The sequence below is a fragment of the Pipistrellus hanaki genome (genome assembly GCF_964339955.1).
Source record: "Pipistrellus hanaki genome assembly, chromosome: 1".
NCBI lineage: Eukaryota > Metazoa > Chordata > Mammalia > Chiroptera > Vespertilionidae > Pipistrellus > Pipistrellus hanaki.
Window position 1 is genome coordinate 110133971 of NC_140503.1, and position 19777 is coordinate 110153747.

The 19777-nt window shown below is 33.1% G+C and overlaps 1 protein-coding gene across 2 annotated transcripts in view; it reads left to right on the forward strand.

The window, feature by feature from the left end:
* Positions 1 to 19777, forward strand: part of MDGA2 (MAM domain containing glycosylphosphatidylinositol anchor 2) — an 865112-nt gene that overhangs the window by 627476 nt on the left and 217859 nt on the right. For both annotated transcript variants that reach the window (XM_084885031.1, XM_084885032.1), the window contains exon 7: positions 11692 to 12021. In XM_084885031.1, coding sequence (XP_084741157.1) covers positions 11692 to 12021 — 330 coding nt within the window. The remainder of the gene's footprint in view (positions 1 to 11691; positions 12022 to 19777) is intronic.

Consider the following 19777-nt stretch of genomic DNA (forward strand, 5'->3'; position numbering starts at 1 on the left):
GCTATAACTCTCTCAATAAAAATATGAGCATATTTTTTTAGATTTTCCCTAAATGAGTTGGTTATATTATTAATACTTTGCAAGTTAGAATTTCTTAGGTAAGTAGGGTTACTTTAAGGCACTTAATGTTAACCATTCTTACCATCTTTATTATTTTGTGAATAAATCTAGAAATAAGTTTTGTGGAACTTCCTTCAGACTCTGGCTATAATTAAGGTTAAGCTGTATGAGGTCAATTTATACTATTTTATTATGATACTTATGAACTATTTATTAATAATATTTCAAGTGTTATAAAGTGTTATAATCAGGATAAAAAAAAAATCTCCTGAAGGCCTTGCAAAATAAAAGATATCCTGTGGCCTCTCTTCCACATGTTCTTTAATGACTGAATAGTCCTGCCAGGAGAGCTAATGGTCAGTCAGTCTCCTTCCCTCTGCCTCTTTTCCAGAGGATGGAAGGTTAACCATTTTCTGAGACAGTGGCTCTTGGACTTGAGGCTGCATCAGAATCACCCAAGGGAGATGTTAAAATGCAGATGGCTAAGACCTACCCCAGGAATTGTATATTTAGTGTGAAGTGTTACCAAGAGCTTGCAATTTTTACATGTTCCCAGGCTATGCTATTGTTGAGCTAGTGTTCACACTTGGAAAACTACTGCTCTAAACTATATGTTATTTTTTTAATTTAAATTTTTGTTTTGTGTACATTTATTTTTGTTGTTCAAAGTACTATAGATGTCCCTTTCTTCCTTACACTGACCCTCTCAATTCTGCTCCCTCCCCCAGGCCTTCATTGCACTATTGTCAGAGTCCATGGTTAATGCTTTGGTTAATTTCTTCCCCTTTTCCCCCTCTGTCTCCTTCCCTCTGAGATTCTTCTTCTGTTAATGCTCCCAAGTCTCTGGATCTATAACTATTACTGACCTTATCATCTAATCATTTCCTTTAAGAGGGAGTTCAGATCAACTCTTCCTAAACAAGTCATTGTTTCCTTCAAGTGTGTTCTAGCACTTATTTGGCTTATATCCAACAACTCTCTAAATAATGTGATCAGTTAATTGTAGAACCAAATGTTTTTTCTTAAAGTATTCAAAAGTAGTGTTTTCACAAATGCTGGTACAATGTAGACCTCCTTATCTTATCCTTGTCCACAGGTATTTCTCTCTTCCCTTCTTTATATAGTGTGTGTTCTGCGTTGGTTTCCTCCTTTCTAAGAGTATTTCATTCTTATTTTTGTGTCACTTACTACTTAGAGTATACATTTTCACATAACCCTGAACACTTTGCACACCCCACCAGCAGGACCTCCCTGGGTCATTCTCATAGAATATACACTCAGTTTTTCTCCTGCTAAATACTTACCAAGACACTTTCTTCGGATTTACCTTTGAATTGAGCCTGAACACCTGCACCCTGGTACCATGTTCCTTTGATTCCTATATCAAGGACAGATTGACAACTAGTCTTGTGAATTACATTGTTTTGATCACCATAAGGAAGTGGCTAAATGTGTTATTCATTGTGTGTCTCATTTATGCAAACTCAGAAGATAAATTCCACTCAGATCTTTGAACCAGGAATAATTATTTTGTTTTGTTTGAGGATTGGAGTATTTTTAACTTAAATCTGACATATGAAATTTGTTCTCTTTTTGCCTTTGCTTCTGTAAAAATCAGAGTCAATTTATGGCCTCACTACCAATTGTACAGGATGTGAAAACATTTTTGTATCACATCATTTTGACCTTATCTCATTTGCTTTTCTGCCACAATTTTTTCACTTTAAAAAAGGTGGAAAAGCTATAATACGTATTTCTAAAATGTGTTCAAAGTCTCCTAGAGTAAGGTAGGAATTTACTTTTATAAATGGAAATACTACATTTGTTTTTACAATGTATTAACTTTATATAGTTTTAGAATCAGTCTTTTTCATACCTCATTTAGCTGTCCTGTCTTTTGTTGGGTAACCCACAAATCCAGATCCTTGTCCTGTGGTAGATTATCAGAAATTCTAGACCTAGAAGACTATTAAATATTAAATAGGTTTAGCACTTTGGAGGAAGCATAGTTTTATAAAGGGTTTAAATTAAACTTTTTAACTCAAATACTTGTGTGACATTTCATCTTTGAGCAGCATACTATTGTGTATGTGTGTGTGTCTCTGGGTATGTGTGTGTCTTATGCTGTAATCACAAGCATTATTTTCTTTTGAAACTGTAACATCACATTTCATAGATTGATCCTTCTTTCACTTATTTCAATAATGCACAATTCAAAACGTAACTGTGTGAAAGGAAAATTACACTAGACATTATAAAACAGCAAGGACTTGCAATAGGGATCAAGATCATTTCCATAAAGTGGCAGATTAACTGCAACTCCACTGAATCAAGAGGCAGAAGGATTTTGAAATGCTGGGCACGGTAATGAAAACATACTGGAACATATTTATGGGAGAGGTTAGTCAATGTGATGAAGACAACTGTGCTTGCTAAGTGATCTTTTCACATTTCAAAGTTAGGCTCTTTCTCTTATAGATGGATGCACTATCTCCTTCAATGATTACTTTCTAAAGTGATGGCTCACAGGTTCTCCAGAAAGACATTTATCAAGTTATTCTGGCTTTCTTCAGAAGATTTACATCTCAAAGGCACAGAGAAAGCATTATAAATGCAAGTTTTCTAAGAGTAAATGCTATCAGAAAAGGAAGGTCAGAGGCATAGAGTTAGGAAGAAACCTGTCTAACACTGAGTCATGCAGAGGGGAATGTTTAGTTAGTCTTAGTGATATTGATGCTTCAGCTTCTCATAAGGTAAGATAGTTATGATAAGTTATATAATTTTTCAGTAAATAAAGATATTTTTATGTAAATATACATAGATTATTTTCTTTGCATATATATATATATATATTTTTCTATCCATTATTTAAATTTGATCATATATATATATATATATATATATATATATATATATATATCCTATTTATTATTTAAATTTAAATGTTCATGGAATTGGTCATAATGTTTTGTTTTAAGAAACAAACAAATAGAAACAGACAAAGCTCTCATTTCCCCAAAAATAGGCAGATTAAGGAAAAGCGCAAGGAAAAAACCCTCATTCTGCAATTATGACAAAGTAATTTATAAAAATATTTTCCTCATCAACAAATACTGACTTTGAACTTTTTGACAGAATCCAAATGAACTAGAGCCATGGTCAACAAACTGCTACTTGTGAGCCACATGCGGCTCTTTGGCCCCTTAAGTGTGGCTCTTCCACAAAATACCACGGCCTGGGGGAGTCTATTTGGAAGAAATGGTATTAGAAGTTTAAGTTTAAAAAATTTGGCTCTCAAAAGAAATTTTAATTGTTGTACTGTTGATATTTGTCTCTGTTGACTAATGAGTTTGCCAACCACTGAACTAGAGAACTAGGAAAAGTCATGACAACAGAGATGCAAATGTGCAAAGTCAAGTGATTTATTTATTTTCTTAAATATGATCTCATATTTTACCAATTATAAGAATCAGTAGAGAAGAAATTTTCAAGGAGAGAATATATAAAGTGATATAAAATGCAGATTTTTAAGTGATATAAAAATGAAAAATAATTGGAAATACCATTGTGTTCATTAGTTAAGAAGTCATTGCTAACCTTTGAAACTTCAATGCAAGAATAGCACCAGTGAAAAACCAGTGTGTAAACTGTCCAAATGAGTGAGTTCATGATACAACAGGGGCAACTGGTGTTTCACTATATTTTTTAAAATATATGCCACAAATAAAAATGTTCTAAGTTTAGATGGAACCCAAATAATTTTCTATTCTGAAAGTAAATATTATTTGGAAGAGAAGAAATTTAAATTTCAAAAGAAAATGAGTAACCAAAAGAATACAGACATCAGTATATAGTGAGAGAGGCTGACAGATGGCAGAATCATTTTGGAAAAGAGAAAGGCCACAGCTTTTGAGGCAGAAAATAAGGAAAACAAGAAAAGCAAAGAAAGTTTTTAGTTTCAGTTAGTGTCATTATTTTCACTGCTACATAATCAATTCCATAAATATTAAGAGTGTGCTATTTTCAAAAGGACTTCAAAAGAACTATATTTAGCACAGGTCTGTTATACCAATTTCTACTAGATATTTAAAAATGAATAAAGAAATATAATTTACTCTGGACACATTCTCATTTCTCATAGTGAATGGAATTATTAAATTTGATAGAAAAAGTGAACTTAACATATTTATTAATTTTAATTTCATATGACCAGTAAGTGGTACTGATTAATATTCTCCTATTTAAATAATTATTGCTAAGATATTATGCTATGTCAAATACCATTTACATAGTAGCCACATTATAAAAATGCTTTTTATGACACTACATAGACTCTTTAATAATTCACGAGTAGAAAATATTTTCTCCTTACTAAAAATAAGGCTGAAATGACAATAATGGCAAAATAATAATGATGATGATAATAATATTTTAGTCCACTCTTCTAATTTTTCAAGGACAGGATTACATAAAAAGCAAAATTTGTGCCTATCTGAATTTTTTTATTTTAATTTCAAGCCAAAATACTTATCTATTCTATTAAGCAAGGACATTTAAGACAATTGGAAATTCAACCATACCCTGCTTAAACAATTAGAATTGTTGTAATTATCTTTGAGTATATTCACAACATAAATAAAGCCTTGATACTTCATAATTAGATAGAACCCCAACTTCTTTTAAGCATCTAGTTCTGCATTCAGATGATCAGGGGCACTATTTTAAATTAGTTTTAGGAAATGGGTGTAATGATTTTTTGTTGTTGTTGCTCTTGAATTTTTACCAAACTTTCATTCAGACTATAGATTGACAATTGGAGTTGTTAAAAGAAGTGTGTAGCCAAAACCGGTTTGGCTCAGTGGATAGAGCATCGGTCTGTGGACTGAAAGGTCCCAGGTTCGATTCAGGTCAAGGGCATGTACATTGGTTGTGGGCACATTCCCGGTAGGGGATGTGCAAGAGGCAGCTGATGGATGATTCTCTCTCATCAATGTTTCTAACTCTCTATCCCTCTCCCTTCCTCTCTGTGAAAAATCAATAAAATATATTTAAAAAAAAAAAAGAAGTGTGTATAAGATAGCTAATAATATATAAGGAAAAAAAGAGACCTCTACTCCTATCCATCCTGAAGCTTTGAAACTTCTCATAAAAACACTTTAAGTGCTTTCATATATCATAAGGTATAAATAAACATTATTCTTATTTATTCAAGCAACTAATAGCCTCTATCAATAATTGCAAATACTGTGTATTTCTTTTCTATGCTATTTGCATGACACTCATAATCTGTTTCTGAAACAGGTTTTGGTAAATACTGTTTCAGATAGCTGTGCTTCAATATTTTTTTTTCCTTTTGCAAGAAATGCAGTCTTCTTTACACAGCAGTACTGAGTACCAGTTACAGGACACATTTGAGAGCTGATGTCCCTAGCACATCATATGACTAGGACATATAACAGCTGAGATTTTTTCTTTACAGAATCTTCTTTTTCACATATATCCCCATAGTAATACTTTGTTCACCAAGTATCATTCTACTCCCACACAACAAAGTCCATGAGTCCTAGAGGACATCAAATTTCCTTTTTGCTATCTTATTTTCTATCATGGATGCAGAACATAAGATGACCAAACCAAGCAAAAACAGAGGACATATCAGACTGAATGGTATCAACAGGAATCCATAGAGTTAATGCTTTGAAATGTCAAATTTTATTAAATTCAACCAAAATTATTAAATATCAATTACAACAAATTACTGGGTTCAGGATTTGAAATTACAAAGAAGACTAAGGCATGGCCTAACTCTCCAGGGATCCACAATCTCTCTAAGAAGAAAAACAGGCACTTATAATAATATAACTGGACCATTTATATATATTACTGGAGGCCCAGTGCACAAAAATTCATGCAGGTTAGTGTGGGGGGGGGGGGATCCCTTAGCCCAGCTTACACCCTTTCTAATCTGGGACCCTGCGAGGGATGTCCAATGGACAGTTAGACATCCTTCTCACAATCCAGGTCTGCTGGCTCCCAACTGCTCACCTGACTGTCAGCCTGATTGCCCCTAACTTCTGCCTGCCAGCCTGATCACTTCCTAACCAATCCCCTGCCAGCCTGATCACTCCCTAACTACTCCCCTGCTAGCCTGATCACACCCTAATCACTCCCCTGCTAGCCTGGTTGTCCCAACTTCCTTCCCCTGCTGGCCGGGTCATACATAACTGCCCTCCCCTGCTGGCCTGATCACTCACAACTGCCCTCCCCTGCCAGCCTACTTGTGGTCGCCATCTTGTGTCCACATGGAGGTGGCCATCTTGTGGGTTGCATTGATGGTTAATTTGCATATTTCCTCTTTATTATATAGGATCCTTTACTATCTCTTAAGTTATTTTACTGAAACAATGTATTTCCAACTGTTTATTCAATTGACATACAATTGGACAGAAAAATACTTCCACTCTAATATTTTTATTGCCTTTGACAGAGAACTAATGAGTTGAAAATCAGTTCTTATTTATCTGGTTGAACTATTATTGATTTAAATTTATCTACTCAGCATTCACTCTGGGTCTCATCTTCTTTTTGAAATAGATTCTTGGCAGAGGTTCAAAAGCTCAAACCTGATATACATGATCTCCAAAGAGATGCTTTCTCATTAAAATTTTAGAAAAATTTTATCTACACATTTTATTTTATTATGAAACTACTATGTGTTCTAGGGAGCATTTGACAATCAGTGAATTTTATACTTTTAAGTCTATAGCTACAAGCAACATGTAACCTCACAGTCGCCTTTTTGTTTTTATCTGCATTGAGTTTGTATTCTTAGAAACCATAAGTCTAGGCTTCTCCAGAGCTAATGGTCTCTCCTTCAGGCATAAACTGAAGAAGTAATCTCACTTTAAATAAAGAAGTTTTTATCCAAGCTGTAGACATTTACAGGCAAAAATCTACTTTTATCTCTAGGGGAAGGTCAGCAGTAAACCCTACCTGGATCTTTGCAGTGGCCTTCCTTTTATGCGCAGGTTTCATGCTTCTCACACAGCACCTTTGTAAATCTCAAAGCAGAGGGACTTCAGTAAGTGCAATTTACAGGCCCTCAAGAGTAGCCTATCTAAAGTGAATGTGGGCCAATTTGCATTCAGTTTCTCATTATCAAAAAAATGGGGGCTATGGATTATATTGCAATGTTTTCTAAGCTGGTTATCCAGAACATAGGCTCAGTGTGATGCCAATTCTTTACATACATTGCCAGACTAAACAAGTACCTTTTGAGGTCCATCTATCACAATTTATGATACATTAAGCCAAATGTTCTCGCTGGCTGGTGTTATGGGGATTTACAATATTCAAACTAAGAAATTGCATTTGGGGAAAGGGATTTCTCCTCTCTTTGCCATAGAATTTCTTTAATTCTGTAGTCTTGTTATGTACCATTGTACTTCTGTTATACTCTGGGACTAATCGCAGATTGATTTTAAGCATTTGAAATCTTAACTGGTAGCAGGAAATGGCTTTAAATTAACATTGCATGAACTACTATAAATTGTTCACTGAAAAAGAGAATGTTTAATTATAAATGAAGGAACCTGCTTCCTAGTTGATTAACTATATTAAACACTTTATGTTTTCAAAGCTCTACACTGCTGCTAATGAGCTATTTCTCACCATGGTCACAGAGGGCACCTAACACTATAGCCCCTATTTTTATAATCGGTGCACTTGATAGAAAAAATAGATTGCTTATATTGGACCACATAGAAATGAAAGACTAGTATTAGGTTTTAAGTTCTTCATGTATCTGTGCCTAGTTTACAGAGCTATGCTCTCAGTGTTCTGAAGAGCCAAAGTAAATTAGAAAATAATTTAACTGTCCTCTGTTACTATAGATAAGTACACAAACACACATAGCACATTCTCCCCCCTCCCCTGCCTTAGAATGTTACTGTTATCTATGCAAAATTGGATAGCTTATTATGAGATAACATAAAGCAAGCTGGAATAGATATTCTCCAGTCAAATGATCCGTGCTGCTTCTTCTGAGCTTCCTTGATCACTTGCAGGACTCATTTGTCCCTCTTCCCTTTTAGAATCTGTCATTTGAAAGACTAATATGATTGCCTTTGGTCAAATTATAAAACTATCTGACTCTGACATCAACAAATAGGTTTATTCTTTAAAGCTCACTTGATTATATTGCTTTCTATTAAAATATAATTATAGCATACTTAATTTTATTCATTACTTGATTATCAGATATATAATTTTAATATTTTACTTTGAATTTTCACTTATTTTTATGAATAACACAAAATATAGATATTAATTTTGTTTTTTATTAATCTTATGCTTTGAATTGTTTAATAGTTTCAACCCAATTTCTGTAATAAGTTTCCAGGTTTCTCAATGTCAGTATCACCTTAATACGTCACTATTCCTAAAGTAGGGCTAGGAAACATAACTGCCTAGTAAATCAACAATGGAAATTTCAGCGGTTTTTATTGTGTAGTTACATAGAAGCTGACATATAACTTTATAATTAAATTTATTCTAAGTACGCTGGCATATGAAGCAATTGTTAAATTAGCATAATGTTGGTGTGTGTGTGTTTTTTAACTTTAAAAATAGTGAATTGTTTGTTTAAATTTTTTTTTATTTAGGTCTATCACTTAGAAACAGGATAGGAAAAATTCTTACCAAATCAAAGGAAACTTCATTGAAATTTTATAATGCTAACCAAAGTAAATGCTCCTTGAAATACTATTTTTAGATCTCTTTATAAAAAATAAAATAAAAAAGATAATCTGCCTGGCTGGATGGTTCCATTGGTTGGAGTCTCTCCCCTACACCAAAAGGTGACGAGTTTTGATTCCTGGTCAGGGCACATGTCCAGGTTTCAGGTTGGATCCCTATTGTCCTGGCACCTGTGGGAGGCAACTGTTGATGTTTCTCTCTCACATTTCTGTTTCTCTCTCTTTCTCAACCTTCTTCTCCCTAAAATCATTTTTAAAAAAAATAATATTTTATATGCTATAGAATTTCAATTAGATTTTAATTATATATGCACGATATTATACACCAAATATAGTAACCAGATAAAGATTTTTAGCACATTTCTCTTTCTACTAAAATTCATATTTTAGTGCCTATTAAAAAATATATATATGACTGTATATAATATAATGCTATATTTTCTTCTAATTTTATCCTAGTGCCATGTATTAATAAATAGGTAATTGGTAATTAGGAATGACTAAGGTTCATAAATTGCATTTTATTGTGGAAACAAACAATACGACAATATGATTTAAATATTTGTTTTGATATTTAATTAAGACTGAAGCTTTGTGCATTTTGTAAAGAATATTTTGATGGATTCCTCTCTGAGATTCAAAGTTATTCACACTTATAAAACATTTAACATCATGCAGCTTGTAGATTTTCTTGACATAAGTATCATAAATGTTAGGTAGATAAATGGTACTAATAATCTGTGAGTAAATACTTTGAAATATGTGAGGAACAGGGTTATATTTATTTTCTTTATCTCATGTAATAAGGGTCTTGCCTAATGTCTATTTTTGAACAGGAGACCTATAAATATTTTTTGAACAAAAAGAGAGTAAGCAAGAATGAAAGAAAAGGGAAAGAAAGAAAGAAGGAAGGAAGGAAGGAAGGAAGGAAGGAAGGAAGGAAGGAAGGAAGGAAGAAAGAAAGAAAGAAAGAAAGAAAGAAAGAAAGAAAGAAAGAAAGAAAGAAAGAAAGATTTTTTTGATGTTTGTTTATTTCTCCTCATAAAGATTCAAACAGGAAAGCAGATAAAATATTTGGTACTCTAGAGTAAATAATGTCAAAAGCAAATATCTCTAAGATTTAAAAAGTGGATTAATCTTCAGTGCATTCTTTCATAGTTTTATATATTTCCATGGTGTTTCAAGGCCTTTATTAGTCCAACTGAGAAAAATATGGTTAAATTCAGGAAAGGTAACCTAAAATACAATTAGAAGGCCTCCATTATTTGCAGGTTGTTGTTAATTCTTACCTAAGGATATTTTTTCATTGACTTTTAGAGAGAGCAGAAGGGAAAGAGAGAGAAATATCTATCAATGTGAGAGAGATACATTGATTGGTTGCCTTCACACACACCCTGACCAGGGCTGGGGATAGACCTGCAACCAAGGTACATGCTTTTGACCGGAATCTAAACCCAAGACACTTTAATTCACAGGCCAATGCTCTTTCCACTGAGCCAAAGCCACAGGTTCTCTAAATTCACATAGTTTTTACCATTGTCATTATATAGTTAGGTTTATTGGTTAAAGTAAGTGAACAATTATTATTCTGATAATAATGTTTCACTGCATGTGCTTCATATCATCATACAATATATAGATGATGATGTTAAGAGAGAAGAAATGGGTAGGATACTGGAAAAGAGAAAAGTGTGTGCAGAAGAAAACCACTGCCATATAAAGAACAAGCTCTATTCCTTATTGTGTCCCTAGTGTAATTCAAAGTTCAGAACTAGAGCCCTCAGGAAACCAATAGATGCTCCTCCCCAAGAAGCCCTTGGTAGTCATCCCTCCTGAGCCAGGCTATGACAACAGCACTGAAGTTAGCCCCAGCTGTAGGAATACAAACACAGCGGCTTTCCAAGCCCCTGCCAAGAGGTTCTGTTAGTCATACGCACAAGAGACTCAGCAGGTTCAGCAAGAAACATCTATGGTCCTAACCGGTTTGGTTCAGTGGATAGAGCGTCAGCCTGCAGACCGAAGGGTCCCAGGTTGGATTCCGGTCAAGGGCATGTACCTTGGATGTGGGCACATCCCCAGTAGAGTGTGTGCAGGAAGCAGCTGATCGATGATTCTCTCTCATCGATGTTTCTAATTCTCTATCCTTCTCCCTTCCTCTCTGTAAAAAGTCAATAAAATATATTTTTAAAAAAGAAACATCTTTTTAAACTCAGGTTATTTCAATATATGAAAATGCTTCATGGTGTGAACTGACTTAATTCTTACAAATCTAATTTTGGTCATCATGTAGATTCAACTTTAGAAAATTTTTCTGCAATATTTGAGTTGTTTAAGCAGTGTGATAATTGAGGGATGAGATAAGTAATGAATTGACTTATTATTATTATTTTATACTCTAATTCATAATTACTTTATCCAAACAGGTTATATTGTTTGTTATAAGTTCAATAGCAACAATGTTTATGCATCATGTATAGATTTAAAGCATTTTCACATTACTGGAAAATATTATCCAATTAATGTTTAAGACCCTTGTGATCCCATGAACTGCAGTCAGTGTGTATGTGGAGAATTCCAAAGTAGCTTCGCTTGTTTTGCTAGCCAGTTACCAGATTGAATTGTTTACAGTCTCTAAGTGACTTAGGTTTTTAGATTACTTCTAGATTATATAAGGTTTATTGATATGTACATTAATTGGAAATAATTAAGATATAGATAGATGGATAGATGATAGATAGATAGATAGATAGAATATATATTATTTTATTTGCTTTATTTTATTTACTTTATTTCAGCCCAGAGATTAGCTAGAGTGAATGAAATCCCTAGCATTGTGAAAGTAACACTAACTACTTATGGAATTCTTATGTTTTAGCCTTAAAAAAGGGACGGTTTTGGATCACACCGGATCCTTATCACAAAGATGACAACATCCAGATTGGGCGTGAGGTGAAAATATCTTGCCAAGTAGAAGCTGTTCCTTCTGAGGAGTTAACATTTGGTTGGTTTAAAAATGGTCGTCCATTAAGAAGCTCTGAGCGGATGGTTATTACACAGACTGATCCAGATGTGTCTCCAGGAACAACAAACTTGGACATCATTGATTTAAAATTCACGGATTTTGGGACATACACATGTGTAGCGTCTCTGAAGGGAGGAGGAATAGCTGATATCAGTATTGATGTTAATATATCCAGCAGCACAGGTAAGCATATTTATGATTCCAAAGATGTTCATGTTGAGAATGATTTTCTTACCTTTAGCAGATGAAATCGCCTCAGTCAGCCTACAAACATTCTTATTTTTTAAAGCTTCTTAAAAACAAATTCTAACCTTCTGAATTACCAATATATATCATGTTAATTTCATGTGGAATTTACATAAATTTTATAGAAATAGTGCAAATAAAATTAATAGCACTGGCTTCTAGGCTAAATAGTAGCCTTTTATTTGTTTCATTTTATTTTTATTTAATTAATGAGAAACATTTATTGCACTCTAAAAGCACATTAATAAATGTAAACAAGAAATGTCTAAAAAGTTAAGACATTTTAAATAAATTTTAAACTAATGGAAACTATTGAGTCCTAGGAAGAAAATACTCAGAGAAATTTGAGTATTCAAATGCAAGGTATATAACAAATGTATTTTCCACCAACATAAGCCAAAGACAAAGTTGTAATCAGATGTGACTTCCAAAGAACCTTATGATAGAATCTCTTCACAGTGAGAATGGTTAAATATAAAATTATACTGGAATGAAAGTCCTTCTTTTGGGGTTGAAAATGAAAACATGTTATCAATTTTCTCTCAATTAAATGCACATCTGCACATGAGGAAAATTAAAGGCTTACGTATAGGACACAGTAACTTAACTGTCGGATGTTTGACAGCCTTGTGGTCCCATGAACTACAGTCAGTGTGTGTGTGGAGAATTCCAAAGAAGCTTTGCTTGTTTTGCCAGCCCGTAACCAGATGGAATTATAAGATTTTTATATAATCATGGTGAATGATATGTATTGTAAAGGGAACACAAATATAGTTAGCAGGCATACTCTGTCTTGAGGAAATTTAAATAGTCTTCTTTTCTAGTTAGGAAGCTTTTTGACTCTTGTATCTGAACAGATTTTTCTAGTGTTTTTTTTGTTTTGTTTGTTTGTTTGTTTGTTTTCCTTATGGTTCCAAATTGTTTTGTTTTGTTTTTCATTTTGTTTTGTTTTTCTTATGGTTCCAAATTGCAGTGTACACTGGATTGATTTTACTCCATTATGAATATACATCCATACTTTAGGCTGACCAAATATTCTTACTTTTTACCACTGTGCATTATTTCTAAGGAATATTTGATTTTTATCAGTCACAATTAATATAAAAGGTAGTCAGAGCGATGGGAAAAAAATTTTGGGTGGGGGCAAATGTCCTTTTCTATATAAACAATAACAACAATAACTTTTTTTTAATCTTTCAAAGGTGGTGCTAGCACTAGGGGATGGACTCAATTTAGGATATTGAATAGAAAGCTGTTGATATGTTCAGTTAGTCATTATTTGTTTGTAGTCATTAAATCAGCAAAGAGCCATTACTTGCCTACATCAATGCCCTAGGTGATATCACAAGAGTGAGCACAGGAATTATTCACAAAAAATGAGCCCTAACATTAATTTCTAAATATATGTAATATTTAGTATTGAAACTGTGCGTTGTAAATTACAAAGTGGAGAAGATGACCAGCAGTGATTCATGAAATTTTCAAAAATTCTAAAAGGAAAAAGACAAAAAATAATCATAAAGGCAGAAAATACTCAAGAATTGCCTCTTGATAATAAAAAAGTCTCTTGTTACAATTAAAATTTCTTAACTGTTATCATTTTGCCACATTACCAAAGGTAGCAATGCTAGAGATAAATTAGATGTAAGTCCTCCTCCAACACTCTGCCCTCCCTCAAACAGACCTGGTTATTATCTGTTTCTTTTCTAGAGTAAAATCCTCCATGAATGTGGGGAGTAAAATCCTCCATGAATGTGGGGACTTAACAGCATTGTTCATTGTAATCTCAGCATCTGGTACAATACATGGTACTTAGTAGATACTCAGTAAATAATTATTAACTGAAGAGTTGAACTAATTTGTGAATATAACTTTCCTTTTATGTTTTCTTTCCTCCTCCTATTGAAAGAGAGGCATTTGATGTCTCTTCTCATGCTCTTGCTGCAATTTCCTATTGACTTAAAGAAATTATTCACTTGACAAATTAATATTATGGTTTCATGTGTTCTCACTCTCATCAGCAGTGTGGCTCCATTATTTGTGGTGTCAGGTAAAATAAAAATTGGGTCCCTTGTGCAGAACTTGCTAAGAATTTCATGATGGCAACATGAGAGCATTAAGCCAAGCACAGGGCCCTTCTCAGAGTGGTTGCACAGGGACTGACCTGCACAGGATTGTATTTTGTATTTTGTATTTTGATAGAGGAGTCCTGAAGAAGACAATGTTTACCTAGATGAGTCATTGAAGATGGTGACATATTCTAATTTCATGCTGAAACTGGCTTTGGTGTTCCATTTTGCTTACAGTACAGTGGAATATCACATTATAGTTTAAAGATCTATAGATCTGAGATTTACTGATTCAATTGAAATCAATAAAAGTATTTTTATACTCACATAATAGAAGGCTACACTTAAAGTAGTACTTTAATATAACATATATTCCTGGAGACAGAGCTTGAATGAACAAACTATATAGCATGGAGAAAAATCTTGGATGATATAAATTCTATGAACCATATAGGATTCAAAAGAAATTACCACAAATTGGGTGAGTGCAGTCAAAGAGAAGGATGTGTACTTTAAGACATAAGTAAATATGTGGAGCCTCTTAAATTTCAGATGTTGTGATTTTACTATTATTATTTTAGGTAATTTAGAATTTATAAGTGTTCAGAGGTTTCCTTATGTGTTAAACATTTTCTTTATGGTAAATGTAAGCTAATGTAAACTACTCTTGGTTGATGTTTTAAATATTAAAAATTTTTATCAACTGTTTTCCATATAAAATCTTACATTGAATCCTAATTGTTACTGTTTAAGAGACATATATGAAACTTATGAAAATGAGGATAAGATATCAGAAGGACTCCTACCTAATAAAGTTTGAAAATAATTTTCTTAAATGAAGAACCACAGTTCTAGATATGCTTTTGAGGACTCTTAAAATTGAAATATGAAATATAATATATCAGGAGGTAAATTCTAATTTACATAATTGCTAGTATATTTGAGAAACAACAATTTGATTTTAGAAAAACTTTATAAAAAGAGCTTATATGGGAGTTTGCCTCATGCATTTGATTGAATAATAAAAACTATGATATATGTGATGATAAATGAAATCTTATTTTCACATTAATTCAAAAATAGAAACATTTTCCTCATAATTCTGTAAACATTCAAATTGTTTATTGTGAGCATTTATTGTCTTGTAATTTTAAATTTGTTCCCTGTAATTATTTTATTAGGTTACTGCTCTGTGCCTGGCTCTGTGATTTGGTGACAGAAAAATGGGCCTTGTCCTAAAGAGCTTATGACCTAAGTTGTCAGATTTCAGATGACTTGGAAATAAGGCACAGTAGATAGTGTGATGAAAGCTGTTATTAAAGTTTTGTCAGACTTTTGTAGGAATTGTGAATGCTTTTGTCAATGAGGGCACAGGAAAGTTTCACAGAAAAGTGACATTCGAGTTAAATCTTGTTAGAAATAGCACTGTGATAGTGAAGTGGAGGGAGGGCCCATTAGGCAAAACATAGTATGAGGAAACTTTCCAGAATTTTACATGATTCTTTATTTCTTGCTTTTACTGTAGGGTTAATATTAATATGAATATAAGCAAGGTATATTGATTTACTTCAATGTTTTCATTATCATTCCTAAAGCTAAATTTTTATCTGGCTAGACTGTAAATAACTAAAAAAACACATTTGTTGTAATTGTAAATTTATCAGTTAAAATTACGTATAATTGTTACAATTCAATTTTGTAACATGAAAATTCTTCACATACTTGTTGAAACCGGCATGTGAATTTTAGCTTAAAATTTTGACAAAAGTGAAAAATCAACCCTTAAAATAGTGTCACTCAGTTGTTATTCATTTACACAAATATAGATGTTATAGCAGATTTTTAATTTTCAGAAGGCTTGCTGAAAAATATCCCACTGCTTCTTCCAGTGACTTTTTATGGCCAAGTTCAGGGGTGCTTGTCAGCTTGCATGTGCTCCTGAGTGACCTGGCAGGCTTCCATACCACTATATACCGTTCCTTATTTCTAAGCACCTGTATCATGTCTAAGACATGTAAACAGTGAGAATGGAGATCTGTGGAATTCCTGTGGTCAGACATCTGGTGGGCAGCTGTACCAGAGGACTCAATACCCATGTGATAATATCTTCCTACTTTATTAGAGTACACAAGCATTTTATATAGCAGAAAATTAAACTAGATTTAAAGGATTAAACCAGAGGTATAACCATAAGGATAGGTGCATGGAGGTGACCAATGGAGAGAATTAGTTTGAAATTTGAGCTTTGCTGTTGACTACCTGGCTAGTTATTACTGTTATGATAGTAAATGTCTGTACAAGTATTCACATCTGTGAAATGAAAGTTCTTGATAACATGGGCATGTGGCATACAACTAATAAGAACATGTAAAAAACATGAGGGCAAAAGAAAAATTTTTATGTCCATGCCATTGGATTTACATCTTTACTCTTTCCTTGTTAAGGAAGAATAGAAACTAATGAAATTCTGCTAAAATTTAAGTCTATAGATGACTATGGAGAATGACAGGTCATTTTATGTAGGGGGAAGTCATAAGTGAGACTAACACATGTACTGGTAAGACCTGACAATACTTTGATCAGAGGAAGCTTCCATGGAGTAAAAGCCATGTAATTGGATTCCTGAGTAACTGGACACAGAAAAACTTTTCTCCCTTGACTCCAAAAATGTGAGGTTAAATCCGTCACCTTCAATCTAACGGAGAACAGAGGTCAGCAATCTATGAAGGGCCAGTTAGTAAATATTTTTGCATCGCAGGTTATGTGCTTTCTGTCAAAACTATTCTGCTTAGTTATTATAGTAGGAAAGTTACTACAGACAATAAATGAATAAGAATCGCTGTGTCCAATAAAATTTTAATTATTGAAACAGTTTATAGGCCATATTTTGCCCACAGGCCATAGTGAAACCCTATTAAGAAATAAATTAATGACAAATCTGAACTCTATGGACTTACTGGGAAATTAAGATAAACCCACATATAAGTGTCACTTGTATATTAATATATTTTCTATAAATAGAGTAAACATTCTAAAGTTTTCCTTATTATAATACATATTTATTTATGAATTTGGGGAACTTTGTATTTTTGTTGACCATTGTCTGTAAGTATGATTATGCTGCAAGGATTCTTGTGATTACTTTGCAATTGCTGAAGTCTCATTTTTAAGATACAAGATTTTCTACTGCTATCTCTATTCTGCTTTGAACACTTTCATCTATCTTTTATCTCTGTTTTTATATAAAGGGGTGGGTAAAGTAAGTTTTCAGTTGTAATATAAATAAAAAGTACAATAATTAATAAATGATAAATGATAAAGTGTTTCCTATATTCACAACTATAAGCTTACTTTTGCCCACTCTATATATATTTTAAATTTAATATATGAGGAGACAATGAAAAATACAACTTAAAAAAATTGCGATACACTCTGAACTTGAGAGTCTCCTGATTATGGAGTAGTTTTCCTCCTGCCAGAACGGCTACTTTTGTGCACGGGCCTCAGGCAGGACTAGTTTATACAGACTGAGTTTCCTCTAAGTGCTGAGACTTCTCAGTTGAGTTGGGAGCTTATTGGAAGGGGTGCGATAATCGTCCTTGATCTGGGTCAGGAAGGTGCTTAATGGCTTTGCAGTGTGTCAGCAGGGAGACGTCACACAGTGAGTTATTTCTTCTACAGCCTTTCCTCTTACAGCTACAGCTCTGGGCCCTGAACTAAATGCGTGGACAGGTATCTCCACCTTGGCCCTTAGAGTCTTTAATAGCTACTATGCTTAGTAAACTTCCCAGAGAGGGACTGAACTGAAAATATTATTTTTATTGACCATGGACAGAATGTTCCTTAAAAATTATTGGGGAAGGCATATTTTTTTAGAGATACTTAATTCATTTTATTTGTGCTTTCAGTAAAGGAGGGTGTCAGTATTAGCCTATACAGTATGTATGGTTATATAAAGTCATAGTTATATAAAAGCGTACCAGGAATATTTCATGCTTAACATTGTTTGAATATAGGTTTAGTATGTAATTATGTTTTTTTAAATTTTTTAATTATGTAATAATTTACAATTATTTCTTCTGCTCACTTGTGTAACTTTTGCAATGCTCTGGCCAAGGAAGATTTTCTACAAAGGAGACAAGTAAATGCAACCATCTGGAAATGTTGGGAGTGGATAGATAACTTATCTGGAATCTGTGTTTGAATAAGTAATGTAGTTTTTATTCAGGTTGTTTAAAGTAATGAAAGAAAAATAACAGAAATAGCAAAGTTTCCTAAAGGTGTTTTTACTCATACTTATATAGGTTTGAGAAAATGTCCGTTGTTTATAACAAGCATCATTCTTGTAGTATCTCTATCAGTTAGCTTCAGGTAGTGTTGATGGAAGTTGGGTGTTTGGAACTTGTTCTATTTAATGTTGTCTTTAATATAAACCATTAAAATAGTAAAACAAAAAATCCATGCTTGAATATTTTTAGGATAGACGTACTTTCAGAAGGCTTATCAAGTGCCATATTAGAAGGTGCTAAATGACTAAGAGAGAACTTGCTAAAATTACACAAAATAAAGGTGTGATGGACCAGATGGCAACAGTTTAAAAAAGACCTGACATTTCTAAAGTTTTCTTAATGAAAATTCACCACAAAAAATAAACATAGTATTTGCAGTACACATCATTGGTACTATTTGTCTCTTATTATTTGGTATAGCTGACTTTATTTCACAAGCTGACAGTCCTAATTTAAATTTAAATTTGGATTTAGATCTGGAAATTTAGATTTGAGGGACAAGATTAACTGATAGTGCAAATAAAATAATGCCAAGAGTTCTTATATAGCATAGAGAAATTAGTATAGCTGTCACCCAAAATCCAGGTATTAATTCATTAAATATAGTACACATTCAATTCACAGAAAATATTTATTCAACAACTACTACATGAAAGGGGTTATAGAAATAAATAAAAATGCATAGTGCCCAATTCATAATGGATTTTATATTCCTGTTGAAATATACTTAAAAACTAGTAATAGATAGTCTAGTATTTGCTCTATAAATGATTGGGGGAAGCATATAGGATGAAATTATTAATTTTACTCAGCAAGTGTTCCATAGAGCAGATGGCTTCTAATTAGGATTTACAGTGGGAATTATATCTCACTAGATATTAGAAAAATTAATGTAGTTACATCTCTTTCACATAATCAAGAATGACCAATTAATTTTACCAAGATTGGTATATTGAGGAGAGGGAGATACTTATTGTGAATCTGCAGATTGGTGTATTGGGGAGAGTGACTATTTATTAGATGAATTTGCAGAGCTCCAAAAAGACAATTAGGGGAAGAGTGGAAAAGAAATAAAAGAGCTTCAAAAGGCATTCCAGAGTTTTCACAGTCAATCAATTAGGCAAAGAAAACTTTTCCTCTGTGTTCCCAACAGTATAGATTACCTTTGTTTGCATTGTCAGGAGATGTTCAGTGAGTCATTTAGAGATAATATGAGAGAGAAAGCAGAAAAGTTGTATTGGGAAGTAATAAGGCAGTGAGGGTAAGCCATCTTTTATGGATGTGTAATGTGAGAGAGGAAAAGATGCAGAAGGCTCAATGAATAAGAAAAACATG